Genomic DNA, 21,047 nt, shown 5'->3' with positions numbered 1-21,047 from the left:
GTCTTTTAAGAGACTCCTGGATGGATACATGGAGTTTAGAAAGTTCGAGGGCTAGGGGTATGCCTAGGTAGATCTAAGGTAAGGATATGTTTGGGCCAAAAGGCCTGTATTGTGCTGTAGTTTTCTATGTTTCTATGTAGACAAAATATAACGGTATAGAATGGGTAAATGCAAGCAGCCTTTTCCAACTGATTTTAAGTGCGAAAATTAATGGGGAACAAATTATTGGCCATGAGGGTGTGGAATGAGATGCCAGCACAAGTGGTGTATGACAGCTCGATTTTACCATTTAAGAGAAGTTTTGATGGGTATCTGGATGGTAGGTGCTAGGGTCCCGGTGCAGGTCATTGCATTCCACAGCTTAAACGTCTTTCCAGCATTGAGAAGCTGGGCCAAATGGCATGTTTCTGTACTGAACTTCTCCATGTTTCAATGACAGAGAGGCTGGCCAGACTTGATTGGAAGGGAAACTGGCAGCAGTGACAATGGAGCAGCAATGGCTGGAGTTTCTGGAGCAATTTGGGAGCTGAGTGATGGATACATCCCAAAGTAGTAAAGCCAGGAGGACACAACTGTGGTGAAATGACAAGCCAAACCCAACATAAAAGCCAAAGAGAGGGCAAACAAAAGAGCAAAAACTATTGGCAAGCTTTTAGAAGCCAACAGATGACAACTAAAAAAAGGTCAGATATGCTCAGGGCATGGAATGATGATATTGTAATCATTAATGAGTCTTGGTTGCACCCAACATTCTGAGGCTTTTAGAGGAACAAAATGGGGCCTTGATTCCTCTTGAAAATCAAGGTTCCCTGCATCATTTACATCTCAACTTTTATTTTGACAGACACATACAAACACCACACCCTTAAAATTTCACTTCTGAAGGCGTCCCACTGACTAAGTACTCCTTTGCCAAAAAACATTCTGTCCCAAACCACACTTGTCAAATCCTTTCTGATACCATCAAAATTGACCTTTCTCCAATTTAGAATCTCAATCTGTGTTCCAGACCTCTCTTTTCCCATATTTATTTGGAATATAATAGCATTATGACCTCTGAATACAAAGTGTTCCCATACAATAATTTCAATCACTAGCCCTGGATTGTTTCCTAACAGCTTATTTCACACTTCTACATCAGGAATTCTACGTCCTGATTAAGGACGCATTTGACAAATTCTACCCCTTTTAGTTCTTTTACAGTATGGGAATCCCACTCAATATGTGGAAAGTTAAAATCGCTTACAATCTCAGCCTTTGTTTCTTGGAATAGTCTGTGATCTCTCTACAAATTTGTTCCTCTAAATCCCTCAGATTGTTGGGTGTTACCAACTCCCAGTAATGACTACAATATCAAAATTCCATGCCGTGGGCTATTCTGGCTTTCCAACGATGCTTCTTGCATTGCGATATACACAGCTCATCACATTCATATCATCATGCTCAACCTTTTGATTGCTGACTTTGTCTGAGGTCTGAACAACATCTTGGCTGGTGTCTAAAAAACAACCTCTCCCTCATTGTCACAAAAACAAAGGAGCAGGTTGTGGCTGACAGAAAGAATGGATACAGGATAAACCCTTCTAACATCAATGGATCTGCTGTTCAGAGGGTGAACAGCTTTCAGTTCCTCAGCATACACATTACCGAGGATCCCACCAGGTCTGTACATCCCGGCCGTGTGGTGAAAACGGCACAACAGCTCCTCTTTCACATCAGACTGTTGAAGAAGTTTGGAATGGTTCCCCAAATCCCAAGAACTTTCTACAGGGGAAACTTGAGAACATCCTGAGAGTCTGCATCACTGCCTGGTATGGGAACTGTACTTCCCCAGTCGCAGGGCTCTGCAGAGAGTGGTGCAGACAGCCCAGCCCATATGTATATGTGAGCTTCCCACTATCCAGGATATTTACATTATTGTGTAAAAAGGACCTGCCGGATCATTGGGGAGCTCAGTCACCCCAACCACAGACTGTTGCAGCAGCTACCATCCGGGAAATGGTACTGCAGCATAAAAGCCAGGGCCACCAGGATCCGGGACAGTCTCTTCCACCAGGCCATCAGAAAGATTCATTCATTCATAATGAAGGGTGTTCTCATCACAGCTTTTGCATACTATCCATATCTGATTTGCTTACTAAATAATGCTTTAAAAAGTCAGATTCCCAAATATTTCTCGATTTCTTCCCACTTGCAAACTCTCCAGCAACTTTTGCATCATCACAATACACACAGGTGACTCCACTTTCTGTATTGTACATAAATATTCCCCCTGAACCCTCCCTCAGGTGACTGATGGTGGTGAACTCAGTGAATGAAATCCCAATGAACATGAAGGGAAGCGCAGTACTCTGTCTCATCGGTGTCTGGTGCATTTGTGATGCGAAAGCTACCTGTTGCCCAGGGCAAAGATGTTTGATGTCATTATGTATCCGGAGAGAATGGGTCAAGGCATTTTCTCACCGGTAGAAAATTCCAAAACAAGAAGTGGTAGAACAAGGAACACACACAAAATGCTGCAGGTCAGACAACATCTAAGGAAAATCGTATCAATGTGGAGTTCCTCCAGCATTTTGTGTGTGTTTCTTGGATTTCCAACGTAGATAAAGAACGCCTCAACCTCCAGCCCCCAATGCTGTGCCGAACATTACTTACGTTAAACATTACCTGATATTCCCCACAGCCCTCTATTTTTCTACGTGTCATGTACCTATCCAGGAGCCTCTTAAAAGACCCTATTGTATCGGCCTCCATCACTGTCACCAGCAGCCCATTCCACACACTCGCCACTCTGCGTAAAAAAAACTCCCCCCTCGTTGTGATATCACGTGTGAGAAAGGGATGGGACAGAGTTCCGAGCATGCGCAGAAATGAAGACTGATCGAGAAGCATGGCAGTTTAAAACGTGGTTTTGTTGTTGTTAAATAAAGTTCAATTCTTCCAGAATATGGTTTGTTATGAGTAACCCACGGTACGTATAAAGCACACAACCCCTGACATCTCCTTCCAACCGGCTTCCAAGCACCTTAAAACTGTGCCCTCGCCACAGGTTTTCTCTTGTTTGTGATTGGAGGTAGAAAAAAAGGTGATTTTCTCAGCTGGTGATGTAAAAGATTTTGTTCCCTTTCTCCGAGTTCCTAATCCTTGCATTTAGATAGCTGGAGCTCAGCTCTGTCTGAGAGATCCATCGGTTCCCATTCCCTCATCAGCCGGAAGTTCCCCGGGGCCCGTGTACGGATCGTGGGGCTGAGAGAGAGGGAAGAGAGCAGGACTGTGCCGGGATTGCGGGCCACGGTGTCCGAAGTTCATAGAAAATTTCCTAAAACTGTGTTGAAAACTTCACGTGGCGAACACTCTTACCTGATGCTGATCCTTCCGTTTGCGCACTGCGCGCATGCGTGATGTTCGGGTGTAATGAACAACGCTAACGCCTGCGCATTAGATCGGTGCTTTGGCATGGATTTATCGGGAACCACGGTGCCATTGAAAGTCTCTGCAAGCACCGGTTGCATGTCCATAGCTCAGTTTTCTTTTGTGTGACGGCTCCCAGAAACAAACAAAGTCGATACTAACAGGTATTCCGTGTATCTAATGCCAATGTACAATCCTCTTACAAATGCAGGTATTTCCATGCCGTGCTGTTGCTGGAAATAGAGAGACGCAGACTCACAATGCTGGAGGAACTCTGCAGTTCAGGCAGCAACTAAGCAGAGGAGTACACAGTCTAGGCATGCTGAACGGGCTCTGTCTAAACGTTGTCTATTTATTCCTCTCCACGTTTGCGGCCTGATCTGTTGATTTCCTGCAGAACTTTGCAGAAATTAAACACCTTTTTTCAATCAAACAGTTTCAAAATGTTTCTGATCTTTCATTTGTAGCCACATCCTGCTGGTGTGATTCCTCTTCCTCCTACTCATCGTGAACTCCAGGCCTCATTTTTTTTTCTGCAGTCCTGAAGATGATGGAACGCTGAACGTGGCAGATGGAGTTTAATGCTGAGAAGTGTGAGGTTCTTCATTTTGGCAGGAATAATCCAAATAGAACATACAGGGTAAATGGTAGGGCATTGAGGAATGCAGTGGAACAGAGAGATCGAGGAATAACAGTGCATAGTTCCCTGAAGGTGGAGTCTCATGTAGATAGGGTGGTGAAGAAGGCTTTTGGAACGCTGGCCTTTGTAAATCAGAGCATTGAGTACAGAAGTTGGGGTGTAATGTTAAAATTGTACAAGGCATTGGTAAGGCCAAATTTGGAATATTGTGTACAGTTCTGGTCACCGAATTATAGGAAAGATATCAGTAAATTAGAGAGAGTGCAGAGACGATTTACTAGGATGTTACCTGAGTTTCAGCACTTAAGTTACAGAGAAAGGTTGAACAAGTTAGGTTTCTATTCATTGGAGCGTGTAAGGTTGAGGGGGGATTTGATCGAGGTATTTAAAATTTTGAGAGGGATAGATAGAGTTGGCGAGAATAGGCTGTTTCCATTGAGAGTAGTGGAGATTCAAACGAGAGGACATGATTTGAGAGTTAGGGGGCAGAAGTTTAAGGGAAACACGAGGGGGTATTTCTTTACTCAGAGAGTGATAGCTGTGTGGAATGAGCTTCCTGTAGAAGTAGTAGAGGCCAGTTCAGTTGTGTCATTTAAGGTAAAATTGGATAGGTATATGGACAGGAAAGGAGGGGAGGGTTATGGGCTGAGTGCGGGTAGGTGGGACTAGGTGAGATTAAGAGTTTGGCACGGACTATGAGGGCCGAGATGTCCTGTTTCCGTGCTGTGATTGTTATATGGTTATATGGTTATAAAGCCCTGGCTGGCCACTCTTTGGTTTCTGACTCTGGTCAGAAAGATTCACTCGCTAGTCTGCTGTCAGGGTTTAGAGGCGCGTTGCAACAACCCGGCTGTCTGAGGAACAGTCCCTTGAAATTAGTGAAAATGACGCAAAACATTCAAAAGAGCAGGGAAGAACCACCTTAGCCCAGAGCTCTGAATAAATTTAAAACCACAGTGTGGCCATCGTCTTATTCAGCATGGAGACAATCATGCAGGAAATTCATGCAGGTGTATAAGATGATGAGAGACATTGCTCGTGTGGATAGCCAGATTTATCTAATGTAGACTTTTTTAGATAATTACATATTGGGAATTTTTTACGTGGTTTGCTGCCAAATTATCCTTCTGTTTATCCACCTAATATGACAGATGCCGTTTTTTCATCTTAAACCACTTCATAAAAGGCTGATAGCTATAATTTATAAACCACTATTCAAATGATATCTAATGATATAATTAAACCTGCTTGGGAATTGGAATTTTAAGGGTCATTTTCAGATAATCAATAGAGTAAAATTTTTATTTGGTTAATAACTCATCTCTTTGTGCCCGCCATTCCTTGATACAGTTTAATGTAGTGTATGTCAAAGGATAAATTAGCACATATTTTTTCCAACATCAATCCTGTCTCTGACAGATGTAATATTGAGCTGGCCACTTTCACTCATGTGTTTTGGTCTTGTATAAAACTAGACAATTTCTGGAGAGATGTTTTTAAAACATTATCAAATGTCTTGGATCTGGAACCATTGGGATTGTCCCATTGGAACCAGGAAATATTCCTGATTCCACTCAACTTCAATGACTAGGACAGCCATTTTACTGAAGTGGAAGGATTCTAATCCACCCACTGTCTTTTATTGGCTTTCCTCCATTATGTCCTGTCTAAGTTTAGAGAAAATAAAAAGTCGGACATTAGATACATCCTGTAAATTTGACCAAATCTGGTGATCATTTATTCAATATTTTCATTTGATTTGAGTTATTACTTTTACAATTTTTTTTCAAAGTTCTAGATTTGATCAAAATTCTTTCTTTTTTTTACTTTTTGATCATTGCCTCAGAATGGACTGCCCAGTTCCTTTTTATTTTGTAGAGTGCAATGTTTTATTTTCTTCATTTCATAATTTAAAGTTTTTTTCTCCATGAATAAAATGGAGGAATCATCTGTCGTCTTTTTTTATTATATATCACACTATGTATGACTTTGATAATGTTTATTTCACTTTCTGTTTGTGTTGTTATTGATATTTACATTTGAGATAATTCTCCTCTTGTTTGTATTTATATTCCTTTATATCAATAAAAAGATTAATAAATAAAGAGAGAGATTTACTCAATCATCCCAGCTGCTGCAACACCAGCAACTTCCCATCAGGGAGGAAGTTCAAATCAGCTCTGTGTTAAATGTTTAACCATCACGGTGACTGAAGGCAGCTGCAGGTTCATGAGGGACTGTTACTGTCAGATTCTGCAGTTCTTGCGGCTGCTCATCACACCCAGGACTGAACCCTGGTCACTGAGCATTGGAGGGGTCAGTTCTGCTGATGTTAGCCTTAGACTAGACAGAAGTTTTACATTGTGGATCTATGAATGATAAGTCAATTCTGTATCATTTATCCCGTGTCTCAGGTACTTACTGTCTCTATCACCCTCACAATGTAAACTAGAAAGCCCACTCAGTCCATTTGGTTCCTGCCCATGTTTCTGTTCTATATCAGTACATCAAAATCTATCCCAGCCGTTTCCCTCTCACACTCCCTATGATGACAGGTTGCAAGTAGTCACCTCTCCGTGGGATAAGACATTTCCCTTGAATTTCGTAGAATTATAGAAATCTACAGCATATTATAGACGCGTTGGCCCATAATGTTGTGCCGACCATGTAACCTACTCCAGAAACTGCCAAGAATTACCCTGCTGTATAGCCCTCTATTTTCCTAAGCTCCATGTACTTATCTAAGTCTCTTAAAATACCCTATTGTATCCCGCTCTACCACCGTCGCTGGCAGTGCATTCCACACAAACACCACTTTGTTTAAAAAAAAACTTAGCTCTGACATCACCTCTGTACCAACATTCAAGCAACTTAAACCTATGCCCCCTCGTGTTAGCCGTTCCAGCCCTGGGAAAAAGCCTTTGGCTATCCACACGTCAAATGACTCTCATCATCAAATATACCTCCATGAATTTCCTGCATGATTTTCTCCATGCTGAAGAACTGTGGTTTTAACGTTCTTCAGAACTCCGGACTAAGATTGTTAACTCCTTCTTCCCTGTTCTTTTGAACGTTTTGGGTCATTTTCACTAATTTCAAAGGACTGTGCCTCAGACAGCCGGGTTGTTGCAACGCGCCTCTAAACCCTGACAGCAGACTAGCGAGTGAATCTTCGATGGAGCAGAGTTAGAAACCAAAGAGTTGCCAGCCTGAGTCAGGACTTTGGGACTCCAGAAACAAATGGGACCTGCAGTTTACGATGAGTAGAAGGAAGCTGAATAACTCCAGCAGGATGTGGGTACAAATGAAAGATCAGAAACGTTTTGAATCGGTTTGATTGAAAAAGGGTGGTTAATTTCTGCAAAGTACTGGAGGAAATCAACAGATCAGGCCGCAAATGTGATGAAAAATAAATAGACAGCGTTTAGGCCGAGGGCGTTCAGCATGCCTAGACTGTGTAATCCTCTGCTTAGTTGCTGCGTGTGTGTGTGTTTGTATTTCCAGCAACTGCAGAATCTTCTGTGTTTCATATCAACATTTGTAATAGGTTTGTACTTTGGCATTAGATACACGAAGTGCCTGCTGATATGTCGTATATTGTTTATGGGAGCCGTCACAAAAAAAAAGCACTTAAGTATTGTCATGGAATCGGTGATGCAGAAACGTTCAATGGCACCGTGATTACCCATAAGTCCGTACGTTAAAAAAATCGCATTCGGCGAAGGACCGATTGAATTCGCAGGCGTCAGCATTGTTCACGTACCCGGATATCACGCATGCGCGCAGTGCACAAACGGAAGGATCAGCATAAGGTAAGAAAGTTCACCATGTGAAGTTTGCAACACCGATTTCGGGAAATTTCTCTGAGCTTCGGACACCGTGACCCGCAATCCCGGCACAGTCCTGCTCTCTTAAATGTCCCTCAGCCCCACGATCCGTACACGGGCCCTGGGGAGATTCCGACTGATGAGGGAATGAGAACCGATGGATCTCTCAGACAGAGCTGAGCTCCAGCTATCTAAATGCAAGGATTAGGAACTCGGAGAAAGGGAACAAAATCTTTTACAGCAGCAGTTGAGAAAATCACCTTTGTTTTGTTTCCAATCATTAAAAAAAGAGAATTTGTGGAGAGGGCACAGTTGAAAGGTGGTTGGACGGAGATCTCAGGGGTGTTGTGTGCCTTATACGTACTGTGAGTTACTCATAACAAACCATATACTGGAAGAATTGACCTTTTATTTAACAGCAGCAAAACTACTTTTTACATTGCCATGCTTCTCGAACATTCTTCATTTCTGCGCATGCTCGGTACCATCGCGTTATGACACGTGATATCACCACGCGGGGTGAGTTTTTTTTGCGCAGAGTGGCGAGTGTGTGGAATGGGCTGCTGGTGACAGTGATGGAGGCGGATACAATAGGGTCTTTTAAGAGGCTCCTGGATAGATACATGGCACGTAGAAAAATGGAGGGCTATGGGGAATACTAGGTAATTTCTAAAGTAAGTAATGTTCGGCACAGCATTGTACGCCGAAGGGCCTGTATTATGCTGTAGGTTTTCTGTTTTTTCTGTTTTTTTTCCTATGTTGGAGATCCAAGAAACGCAAATGCTGGAGGAACTCAGCAGTAATATTTTTTTCCATAGAGGCTGCCAGGCCTGCTGATTTCTTTCAGCATTTTGTGTCTGTTCCTTGTCCTACCACCTCTTGTTCTGGAATTTTCTACCAGTGAGAACATGCTTCAGCCCATTCTCTCTGGTTCCATAATGATATCAAACAACTTTGCCCTGGGCAACAAGTAGCTTTCACATCATAAATGTGCCAGACTCCAGTAAGACAGACGACTGCCCTTCCCTTCATGTTCATTGGCATTGCCATCACTGAGTTCACCACCGTCAGTCACCTGAGGGAGGGTTCAGGGGGAATATTTATGTACAATACAGAAAGTGGAGTCACCTGTGTGTATTGTGATGACACAAAAGTTGCTGGAGAATTTGCAAGTGGGAAGAAGTCGAGCAATCTTTGGAAATGTGACTTTTTAAATCATCATTTAGCAAACAAATCAGATATGGATAGTATGAAAAAGCTCTGACGAGAACATCGTTCATTACCTGCTACAGGCATGGCACATAGGCTGTGTGAGAGTGCAGATGAACTCGATCAATCCCAGAGGAGATCAAAGTTCTTACTGACAGTGATTCGCTAGCTGTTCAAATGAATACCTCAAAATGTAGAATTCAGTGCACACAATATTGTTGTCACTGGGTCCCTCCAGTGTCCCTGATGCCCTCACTTACAAGATGTGCATCCAGCTGCAGCTTGTAACCCTGCACGTTAAGGAGCTGGAACTTGAAATGGATGAATTGCAGATCATCTGGCAGTCGGATGGGGTGATGGATATGACATGAAGAGATGCGAGTTCCACCTAGGGTGCAGGACACAGGAAACTGGGTGAGAGTCAGGAAGGTGAATGAGGTTAAATAGCCATCACAGAGTACTGTTGTGGCCATACCCCACAAGAATAGGTGGACCACTGTTGTGGGGGGGGGGAATTACCTGATGGGGGAAAGTCAAAGGGGGTGCTAGGTGATTTGTTCGTTAGGAGAACAGAGCTAGAAGGGGACTAATATCCTAGTGGCTTGCTAGTGCTCCCCTGTGGGGTGAGCAGTTAAACTAAAGTTGCAGGGAGGATTGGAGCCAGAATGACAGAGCAGATAGTGGAGAGGGTGAATTGAATTGACTTTATTACAGACATCTTTAAAGAGTAGAGATCTTTAAGTTATGTCTCAGTCTAAATGTGCAATTTCTAGCAATTTATAATAATTAATATGTACAACAGGGCATCCAAGATAACAGAAATACAATTGTATCAGCATGAATGAATCAGTCTGGTGGCCTGGTGGAAGAGGCTGTCCCAGATCCTGGTGTCCTGGCTTTTATGCTGCGGTACTGTTTCCCGGATGGTAGCTGCTGCAACAGTCTGTGGTTGGGGTGACTGAGCTCCCCAATGATCCGGCAGGTCCTTTTTACACAATAATGTAAATATCCTCGATAGTGGGAAGATCACATATACAGCGGGGCTGGACTGTCCACACCACTCTCTGCAGAGTCCTGCAACTTGGGAAGTACAGTTCCCATACCAGGCAGTGATGCAGCCAGTCAGGATGTTCTCAAGTTGCCCCTGTAGAAAGTTCTTCGGATTTGGGGAACCATTCCAAACTTCTTCAAACATCTGAGGTGAAAGTGGTGCTGTTGTGCCTTTTTCACCAGACAGCCGGTATGTACAGACCAGGTGAGATCCTCGGTAATGTGTATGCTGAGGAACTGAAAGCTGTTCACCCTCTGAACAGCAGATCCATTGATGTCAGAAAGGTTTATCCTGTATCCATTCTTTCTGTCGTTCACAACCTGCTCCTTTGTTTTTGTGACAATGAGGGAGAGGTTGTTTTCTAGACACCAGAGAGATGCTGTTCAGACTGCAGACTGAGTCAGCAATTAAAAGGTTGAGCATGGTGATATGAATGTGCTGAGCTGTGTATATCACAATGCAAGAAGCATCGTAAGAAAGCCAGATTAACCCAGGGCATGGAATTATGATGTTATAGCCATCACAGGGAGTAGAGTACACACAACAATCTGAGGGATTTAGAGGAACAAATTTGTAGAGAGATCACAGACTATACCAAGAAACAAGAAACTATGTCAAGAAACAAAGGTTGAGATTGTAAGCGATTTTAACTTTCCATATATTGACTGGGACTCCCATACTGTAAAAGGACCAGATGGGGTAGAAATTGTCAAATGTGCCCTTAATCAGTACATAGAATTCCTGATGTAGAAGTGTGCAATAAGCTGTTAGGAAACGATCCAGGGCTAGTGAATGAAATTAGTGTATGGGAACACTTTGTATCCAGAGGTCATAATGCTATTATATTCCAAGTAAATATTGAAAAAGAGAGGTCTGGAACACAGGTTGAGATTCTAAGTTGGAGAAAGGTCAATTTTCATGGTATCAGAAAGGAATTGACAAGTGTGGTTTGGGACAAAATGTTTTTTGGCAAAGAAGTACTTAGTCAGTGGGATGCCTTCAGAAGTGAAATTTTAAGGGTGTGGTGTTTGTATGTGTCTGTCAAAATAAAAGTTGAGATGCAAATGATGCAGGGAACCTTGGTTTTCAAGAGGAATCGAGGCCCCATATATTGTGTTCCTCGAAGTGCCTCAGGCTGTTGGGTGCAACCAAGATGCATTAATGGCTACAATATCATCAGTCCATGCCATGAGCATATCTGACCCCTTTTTTAGTTGTCATCTATTGGCTTCTAAAAGCTTGCCAATAGTTTTTGCTCTTTTGTTTGCCCTCCCTTTGGCTTTTATGTTGGGTTTGGCTGGTCATTTCGCCACAGTTGTGTCCTCCTGCCTTTCCAATGCTTGCACTACTTTGGGATGTATCCATCACTCAGCTCCCAATGTGCTCCAGAAACTCCAGCCATTGCTGCTCCATTGTCACTGCTGCCAGTTTCCCTTCCAATCAAGTCTGGCCAGCCTCTCTGTCATTGAAACATGGAGAAGTTCAGTACAGAAACATGCCAATTGGCCCATCTTCTCAATGCTGGAAAGACATTCAAGCTGGGGAATGCAATGACCTGCACCGGGACCTCAGCACCGACCATCCAGATACCCATCCAAACGTCTCTTAAATGGTAAAATCGAGCGACCAAACATCACTTGTGCTGGCATCTTATTCCACACCCTCATGGCCAATAATTTGTTCCCCATAAATTTTCACCTCCCCACTTACCCATCACCTCTGGTTGTTGTCACACTTAAAATCAGTTGAAAAAGCCTGCTTGCATTTACCCATTCTATACCCTTATATTTTGTGTACACAGAAACATAGAAAACCTACAGCACAATACAGACCTTTTGGCTCAAACATATCCTTACCTTAGATCTGCCTAGGCTTACCCCTAGTCCTCTAACTTTCTAAACTCCATGCATCCATCCAGGAGTCTTTTAAGGACCCTTTCCGCCTCCGCCACGGCCGCTGGCAGCCCATTCCATGCACTCACCATTCTCTGTGTGAAAAAAAAAACTATCTTCTATACTTCAAACAAATCCTCAAAGCAATGTATTAGTTCCTTGTTTATGTTTGGAGCCTTTTTTACGTGTATAAGATGATGATGGGCAGTGATTGTGTGGATAGCCAGAGGATTTTTTGCAGGGCAGAAATAGCTAATATGGGGGGCCTACAGTCTTTTAAGGTGCTTGGAAATAGATACCGAGGGGATTTCAGGGGTAAGTTTATTTCCCAGAGAGTGCTGGATGTGCGTATTGCACTGCCAGCAGCCGTGTTTGAGGCAGATACAATAGGGTCTTTTAACAGCCTCTTAGATAGGTACTTAGACAAATAGAGGGCTGTGTGCTGGGGAAGTTCCAGGCAGTTTCTAGAGTAGGTTACATGGTCGGCACAGGACTGTGGGCCAAAGTGCCTGTAATGTGCTGTAGATATCACTGTTATATGTTAAGGAGCAAAACAACTTTGGTTAACTTTGCATTATTCAGGCTCCCGTTCCCCCTGCAACTTTTGATTAACCCCTCTACCCCCACCTCCCAGCATGCAGCTCTATCACCCCTTTGGCTTTCCTCTCCCTGATCAATAAAAAGGAGGTGCATACCAGGTACAGGCAGATTGGAGCAAATGGGGTACTTATGAAATACAGGAAATTCAAGTGAACACTTATGAAAGAAATAAAAGAAGGCATGAATTTGCCCCAGCAGACAAGGTGAAGGAGAATCCTCAGGGATTCTGCAGATGTGTTAAGAGTGAAAAGATTGCAAGAGATGAAATTAATCCTTTGCAAGATCAGAATGGTAATCCATATGAGGCGACAACATAGATGGGGGAGATTTTTTTTTTGTTTCCTCTTTATGCAGGAGATGGACACAGTCTGTAGAAGTGAAGCAATGCAGCATCAGATTCATAGACCCTGTACAGATTACAGAGGTGGAGGTGTTTTTACATTTGTGAGCTTGACAACAGTAGTGGAAAAGTTACTGGAATGTGTGTGCAGGAACCTGATATATAAGTATTTGGATAGATGTGGACTGATTAAGGATAGAAAGCATGGCTTTGTTCATGGTAGGTCATGTCTAACCAATCTTAAAGAGTCTCTCGAGGAAGTTATCAGGGAAGTGGATGAAGGCAAGGCAGTGGATGTTGTCTACATGGACTTTAGCAAGGCACTTGACAAAGTCTCATATGGGAGGTTGGTCAAGAAGGTTCAGTCACTCAGCATTCAAGATGAGACAGTAAATTGGATGAGACACTGTATTTGGGAGAAGCCACAGTGTGGTAGCAGATGGTTGCCTCTCTAACTGGAGGCCTGTGACTAGTGGTTGCCACAGGGATCAGTGCTGGATCTGTTGTTGTTTTGTCATCTATATCAGTAATCTGGGTGATTGTGTGGTTAACTGGATCAGCAAATTTGTGGGTAGCACCAAGATTGGTGGTCTAGTGGACAGCGAGGAGGACTATCATGGCTTGCAGTGAGATCTGGATCAGCGGGAAAAATGGTTTGAGAAATGGAAGGTAGAACATAAAGCAGAAACGTGTGAGGGGTTGCAGTTTGGTAGGACCTACCAGGGTGGGTCTTACACAGTGACTGGTCGGACATGGAGGAGTGTTGTAGAGTAAAGAAATCTGGACATACAGGTCTATATTTCACTGAAAGTGGTGTCACAGTTCGATAGGGACGGAAAGAGAGATTTTGACATATTGGCCTTCTTGAACCAAAGTTCTGAGTACAGGAGATGAATGTTACGTTGACTTTCTACAAGACATTGGTGAGGCCTAATTTGGAGTATTGAGTGCAGTTTTGGTCACCAACCTATAGGAAAGATGTAAAGACGTTGAAAGAGTTCAGAAAAAATTCATAAGGATGTTGCCAGGTCTGGAGGACTTGGGTTATAAGGAAAGATTGAACAGGTTCGGACTTTATTCCTTGGAATGTAGCAGATTGAGGGGAGATTTGATTGTGATAGAGAGGCATAGATAGTGTAAATGCAAGCTGGCTTTCTCCACTGAGATGGGGGTGGGACTACAACCAGAGGCCATGGGTTAAGGGTGAAAGGTGAAATGTTAAGGGAAACATGACGGGAATCTTCTTCACACAGATGGTCATCCGGGTGTGGAATGAGCAGCCAGCACAAGTGGTGCAAGCGAGCTCGATTTCAACATTAAGAGGTTCGTATAGGTACCTGGATGATAGGGGTATGGCACTGGGCAGTTTAAATAGATCACCACAAACCAGATGGCCCTAAGGGCCTGTTTCTGTGTTGTAATTTTCGATAACTGTGACAAGAACCTGAAATAATACAAAAATTTTTCTCTGTCCTTTTAACAGCTGTGCGGAGCAACAAATCACATCAACAGGATTTTTTTATATGGTGTTAAAACTGTGGCACTTTAAGTTAATAAGACATAAATGAAAATCCTAGCTGCATGTCAAGAAAGACAATTTGTGTGAGAGTGTTTCAGTTACTGTGGGGCCAGGCACCCATGCAGCTCAGCAGGAACAGGGAATAATACCAATGGAGAGAGTCAAACTGAGCCAGGGTACAAATTGGAGATGGCAGAAATGCCCCATTCTGATAGAGACAGGAAGAGCATCAGGGAATTGATGGTCATTCCAGATACCAGCACTCTGCCCAGTCAGGAGATGATTTCTCTCTCCAAGTTGGGTTGTACCTCACTGTAACAGTGTGATACCAGATCAAGCTTTGGCAGCTCAAGTAATCTCATCTGAAATGTTGTCCTACACCCATTGATGAATTATGTAAATGTTTTCACAGGTTACAAATGAGAAGGATTCTGTCGCCGGAAATCTCAAACGCGGCACCCCAGTTTTGCTGTCTCTGTCTAGATATTTAAGAAGTGTGGCAAGGGATTCAATCAGCCATCCTTCCTGCTCAGACTGTGGAGAGGGATCCAACTGGCGTACCCGTCATTTTAGACAGGAGAAAGGCCGGTTACCTGCTCAGACAGTGGGAGTGGATTCACTCGGTTATCACAATTGAAGGTACATCAGTCAAATTCACACTGGACAAGGCCAATCACCTGTTCTGTGTGTGAGAAAGGATTCAGTCAGTCTTCCCACCTGTGGACACACCAGTCAGAGGCTGGTCATCTGCTGAATTTGTGGGGAACGATTCACTTGGCCATCTGACATAATGGCTCACCTGCGAGTTCACACTGGAGAGCAGCCGTTCAGCTGCTTGGACTGTGGGAAGGGATTCACTTGCTCATCTAAATTAAACGTACATCAGGGAGTTCACACTGGGGAGAAGCCATTCACCTGCTCAGACTGTGGGAAGGGATTCACTCACTCTTCCACACTATGGAGACACCAGCGAGTTCACACTGGGGAGAAGCCATTTACCTGCTCAGTCTGTGGGAAGAGATTCACTCAGTCATCCATACTACAGATTCATCAGCGAATACACACTGGAGAGAGGCCGTTCACCTGCTCAGAGTGTGGGAAGGGATTCATTCGGTCACACCATCTGCAGAGACACCAGCAAGTTCACACTGGGGAGAAGCCATTCCTCTGCTCAGACTGTGGGAAGAGATTCACTGAGTCATCCACTCTATTGGTACATCAGCGTGTTCACACTGGGGAGAAGCTGTTCACCTGCTCAGACTGTGGGAAGGGATACACTCAGTCATCCCACCTACATAGACATCAGCGAGTTCACACTGGGGAGAAGCTGTTCCTCTGCTCAGACTGTGGGAAGAGATTCACTCAGTCATCCAACCTACAGAGTCACTTGCGAGTTCACACTGGGGAGAAGCCGTTCACTTGCTCAGAATGTGGGAAGAGATTCACTCAGTCATCCACCCTACAGAGACATCAGCGAGTTCACACCGGGGAGAAGCCATTCACCTGCTCAGAATGTGGGAAGGGATTCACTCAGTCATCCAACCAACAATGTCATCAGCGAGTTCACACTGGGGAGAAGCCGTTCACCTGCTCAGAATGTGGGAAGCGATTCACTCGGTCATCCCAACTACTGGCACATCAGTCAGTTCACAATGGGGAGTTGCCATTGTTATGAATCCCTAGGTTTCATTTGCCATGGACTGACATTTTAAGAGAGAGGGATTAAGAAGTAAAATCAGTTGGACTTGCAGCTTGTTTACATCGCTCGCAGCTTGTTTAGTTTTAACCGAGGACACAGACAATCAGAGTCAGACGGAGATGAAGGAGGAAAAATGGAAGGATTGAAAACAGGGAACTGGTGGCCAAGGGTCACTGTTTGGAGCTTCCCTATGCCCACAAGGGTGGGTTAATTATCGATTCACTGTACATCGAATGTTTGTTTGTCACCTCGTTAGATCCATAGGAGTGAATCTGATTTAGAATATCCTGTGAAGACAACTGATGTGTTATCCCTTGCATGGCTGTGGTGAGGTAATTCACTTGAAGACAATATTCCTTGTGACAAGTCAATTTCGATGATAATTTGATGGATAAAATCTACAGTGACTGTTCTCTCGTTTTACCACCATGGAACCTGTGGAATTCGACAAAATTGCCTTCGCTCGACATTTAGCCTGGATTGCAAATATCTCTCTCTCATCACCTATTCCATGAATGAACTGAACTTTCATATTTTACCATCTGAAAACTGTAAGCATTGTTCCCCCTAAACACAATAGTTTTGGAGCAACATTTACACACGTATATACACATTACTCTGTTAACTTTTGTTTATCTTGCTCAAGTTTCTACATAGTAAAAAGAGGGGTTTTCACATCAAAGCCAGACCCCAGTGTGAACTCAATTGCTGCTGGTTTGTTTCTGAAGTGTTATGGTTCATAATAAAATTGGGGCCTGCATCTGAAATATGAACAAATTTGGGGTGTTTTTATTGATTAATTATTGATTTCATTGGGAAAATCCCTTTTGATTTATTTGTGTGTTGAAAATCAGCAGCGGACGCTGATAGGTTTGTGGAAGCGCCAACCTCTGAGGCATTGGAGGATGCCAGACGGATTGAGTTGTTGAGTATTGCTAAAATGTTAAAACTTGCCAAAGTGAAATCGACAATGAGGAGGGCACAGATGCAGAGAATTATAGCTGAACATGATGTATCTGAGGGTGTGTTTAAAGTGGAGGAATTGGAGGTGTTTCCTGAAAGTAAACCTCGTGAGCTTGAGCTCCCGTAGAAGTTTGAAAAATTAAAGATTGAAGCTACAGTAAGACAGAGGCAATTTGAGGGTAGAGAGGCAGAAAAACAGTGAGGAAGCAGAAAGATAGAGGCTGCTGGAACTGGAAAGGATAGAAAGATTGCAGGAAAGGTACTCTGGTGATAAGTTTGAGGCCAGTCGGGAAGTTAAATTGGTACCTGCGTTTGACGAGGTGGAGGTTAAATATTTTCAGCGTTTTGAGAAGGTTGCTCAGAGTTTAAAGTGGCCAAAAGAGGGTTGGCCTATTCTCATTTCATTCATTTTTCAATCTTTTTATTGATTTTCCAATAGAAAATACAAATCAGAGGAGATGTTAGCAAACAGATAACACAAATGACGTATAAACAGCAAAAAAAAAGTATATATTGTGAAAATCAGATGTTTTTTTTTTACTGTGTCATGTAACACCATGGTCCAAAAAAAACTTGTCTGATTTTTACTATGTACTGTGCCAGCAATTATGGTCAAAATGACAATAACAGTGACTTGACTTGACTTGAAGTAGAATGTTATGCTGTTATAAATATAATCAAGAAACCACAACTCCTCTTAACAAATCAAAAAATAAAATAGCCTTTTCTCTTACAAAGTGTAATTAAGGGGGAAGGCTCAGCAAGCCTATTCTGCATTGATTGTTGATGAAGCAGCTAATTATGACATAGTGAAACAGGCTGTGCTCAAAGCTTATGAGTTGGTCCCAGAAGCAGACAGGCAAAAGTTTAGAAATTTGAAGAAATCTGTGAACCGGACATATGGAATTTGCTTATGAGAAGTTTGTGTATATTACCCGCTGGTGCACATGTAAAAATATAAATGATGATTTTAACAGCTTGGAAGAGTTGGTTTTAATTGAAGAATTCAAAGGCTGCGTCCCTGATGACATAAAGACGTATTCAGATGAAAAGGATGCTGCCACTTTGCAGGAGTCTGCTAGATTAGCAGATGAGTTTGCTTTAACCCACAAGGTCAAGTTTACCCAGAGTAAGAGCTTCCAAAAGAGTAGCAGGGATAACCAGGGTAAACCAGAAATTAAAGCTGGGACGAGTGACAAAAGTAAGGATGAAGGGAAACAGTTGAAGGAGAAATACTCTGGTCTCACTTGTTACTATTGTAAGAAAGCTGGTCATATGATGGCTAATTGTTCCATCCTGAAGAAGGAAAAGGAAAAGGAGTCAGTCCCAAATGCCTGTATTCAATATGTTGAAGCACCTATAAACCGACAGGGTTCTGATCATTCTGTTGAGGCTCAGATAAGGACTGAGAGGTCTGACAGAGTTAAGAAGGTGTTCGAACATTTTATGTCAGATGGGTTTGTATTAGTAAAGGAAGGGTCGACCCCGGTACCAGTGAAAATTCTTCGAGTTACTGGGGCTTCTCAGCCACTTATATCAGACAATGCTCTAAAGTTTGGTGATAAGTCTAACACTGGAGAGGTAAATCTTATTAAAGGCATTGGGGGCGGTGTGGTTTCTGTTCCATTGTACAAGGTAACTTTACAGTCAGGGTTGGTTTCGGGACCTGTTGAGATCGGATTGTGCTCCAGTTTACCGGTGGAAGATGTTACTTTGCTGTTAGGGAATGAACTGGCAGATGGTAAAGTTGTTCCTGCAGTGCAGTTGACAACTAACCAACCACTGAAGACCCACAGATGGATTTTAACATCTATCCTTCCTGCGCAGTAACTCGAAGTATGGCTAAAAAGTCTGCCGACGCAGACGGTTCTGTGCAGCATGATTCTGATACCCATGATAGCCAAAATCGGGATTCAGGTTATGATGAGTTGTCAGGGACTTCTCTGTTTTCATTGTTTCAACAGGATTCAGGTAGTAAGTCTGATGAGAAAGATTTATCCCTGTCTAGGAAGGAGTTTACAGCAGAACAGAACCGAGACCCTGAGATTGAAGCTTTGAAAGAAACAGCTCTCTCAGATGATGAGATTAAGAAAATGCCAGTTGGGTATTATCTCAAGGATGGAGTGTTATTGAGGAAGTGGAAGCCACCTGCTATAGAAGTGAGTGAGGCATGGACAATTGTTCACCAAGTTGTAGTTCCTAAAGTTTATAGGACTGAAATTTTAATGTGGCCCGCAGTATGCCCTTAGGTCAACATTTTGGAGTGAATAAAACTGTAAACAGGATTATGAAATAGTTTTACTGGCCTAATTTGAGGAAAGATGTTGTGACCTTTTGCAGAACTTTTCACACTTGTCGAGCTGTGGGTAAACCTAATCAGGTCACCCCAGTGGCCCCACTGTGGTTTATACCTGCATTCAGGCGAAATTCAATAGAGCGTATGAAATAGTCTCTCAAATTAATTTTGTGAATTATGTTATTAAAACACCCGACCGACGTAAACTAACACAGGTAGTATACATAGATATGATAAAGCCTTATTTTGACATGCAGGCACCTAATGTGAGTGTTGTTGTCAAAACATATGAATCTGGCAACCCTGAGAATGAAACGATCAACTCGTCTGAGAATTTTCACAAGCCAAACGTGGTCCCAGTTAGGCTAATGAACTCAGTTGTTCTGGAAAACAGCGATAACAGGTTGACTGATCTGCAGCCAAAGCAACAACAACAGCTGACAGAATTAATTCTGAAGTTGAAAGATTTTTTTCCCAATGTTCCCAAATAAACACACTCGCAGTACATGGCATAGATAATGGTCAAGCTAAACCGATTAATCAACACCCATATTGCATGAACATGAAAAGTGTAAATTGACTGAGCAAGGAATTGAATATATGCTGAAAAATTGTAATATTAGTCCTCCAGCATCAGATTTGAGCTCACCCTGCATTATAGTGCCCAAACCTGATGGCAGTGCTAGATTTTGCACTGATTATAGGAAGGCAAATGCAGTAACAAAAACAGATGCCTATCCTCTCCCTAGGGTAGGTGATTGCATTGATAAGGTTGGAATAGATAATTTCTTACAAAGATAGATCTGTTGAAAGGGTATTGGTGTGTTCCATTGATGGACAGAGGGAGATAAATTTCTGCATTTGCGACACCATCTGGTTTGCGTGAATACAGTGTTTTGACTTTTGGAAGGAAAAAATGCTCCAGGAACATTCCAGAGAATGACTGATATTGTAATTCGAGGGTTAGAGCACACAGATGACTATATTGATGACTTAGTCACAGGGAGTGACACTTGTGAAGAGCATATCTCTGCAGTAGAAAAGCTGTTTGACAGGCTTTCCCAGGCCAGCCTTACAGTTAACTTGGCTAAGAGTGAATTTGGCCATGACACTGTGACCTGTCCTGGCTATGTTGTAGGTCAAAGCAAGTTGGCTCCTGTTTGGGGCAAAAGTCCAGGCAATTTCTCAAATTCCTATTCTGACTGCTAAGAAGGCTCTTAGAATGTTTCTGGGAATGGATGGATAATATCGTAAGTTCTGTAAGTTGCTGCTATCGCTCGACCTCTGACTAATCTCCTGAAGAAGCGTGAAAAGTTTGTTTGGACCGAGCCTTATCAGCAGGCTTTTGATCTATTGAAAGTTATTATTTGAGATTAGGCCAATGAATGTAGTGCTCTCAGTACATTTAAATAGCAGATTGGAGCTGTGGGTGGCAACACAAGTCATGGGTGCACAGAGGGCGCCAAAGAGACAACCCTGTGGGTTATGTGTGCTGAGGGTCAGAGAGACAGAGGAGATGGAGCCCACTCTTACCACCTGCCGGCGATCTGACAGCAAGTCCAGGATTCAGCTGCACAAGGCAGGGTGAAGGCCGAGGTCT

The 21,047-nt window shown here is 43.0% G+C and overlaps 1 protein-coding gene across 1 annotated transcript in view; it reads left to right on the top strand.

Moving 5' to 3' along the window:
- LOC132390060 (gastrula zinc finger protein XlCGF26.1-like) overlaps positions 1–17,203 on the top strand; it is a 71,249-nt gene extending 54,046 nt beyond the window's left edge. The window contains exon 3 of the mRNA XM_059962648.1: positions 15,380–17,203. Coding sequence (XP_059818631.1) covers positions 15,380–16,164 — 785 coding nt within the window. The 3' untranslated portion in view covers positions 16,165–17,203. The remainder of the gene's footprint in view (positions 1–15,379) is intronic.
- The last annotated feature ends 3,844 nt before the right edge of the window (positions 17,204–21,047 follow it).

Source organism: Hypanus sabinus, unplaced genomic scaffold (assembly GCF_030144855.1).
Source record: "Hypanus sabinus isolate sHypSab1 unplaced genomic scaffold, sHypSab1.hap1 scaffold_754, whole genome shotgun sequence".
NCBI lineage: Eukaryota > Metazoa > Chordata > Chondrichthyes > Myliobatiformes > Dasyatidae > Hypanus > Hypanus sabinus.
The sequence above is the reverse complement of the archived record's forward strand: the minus strand, read 5'-3'. Positions and strand labels throughout refer to the sequence as shown.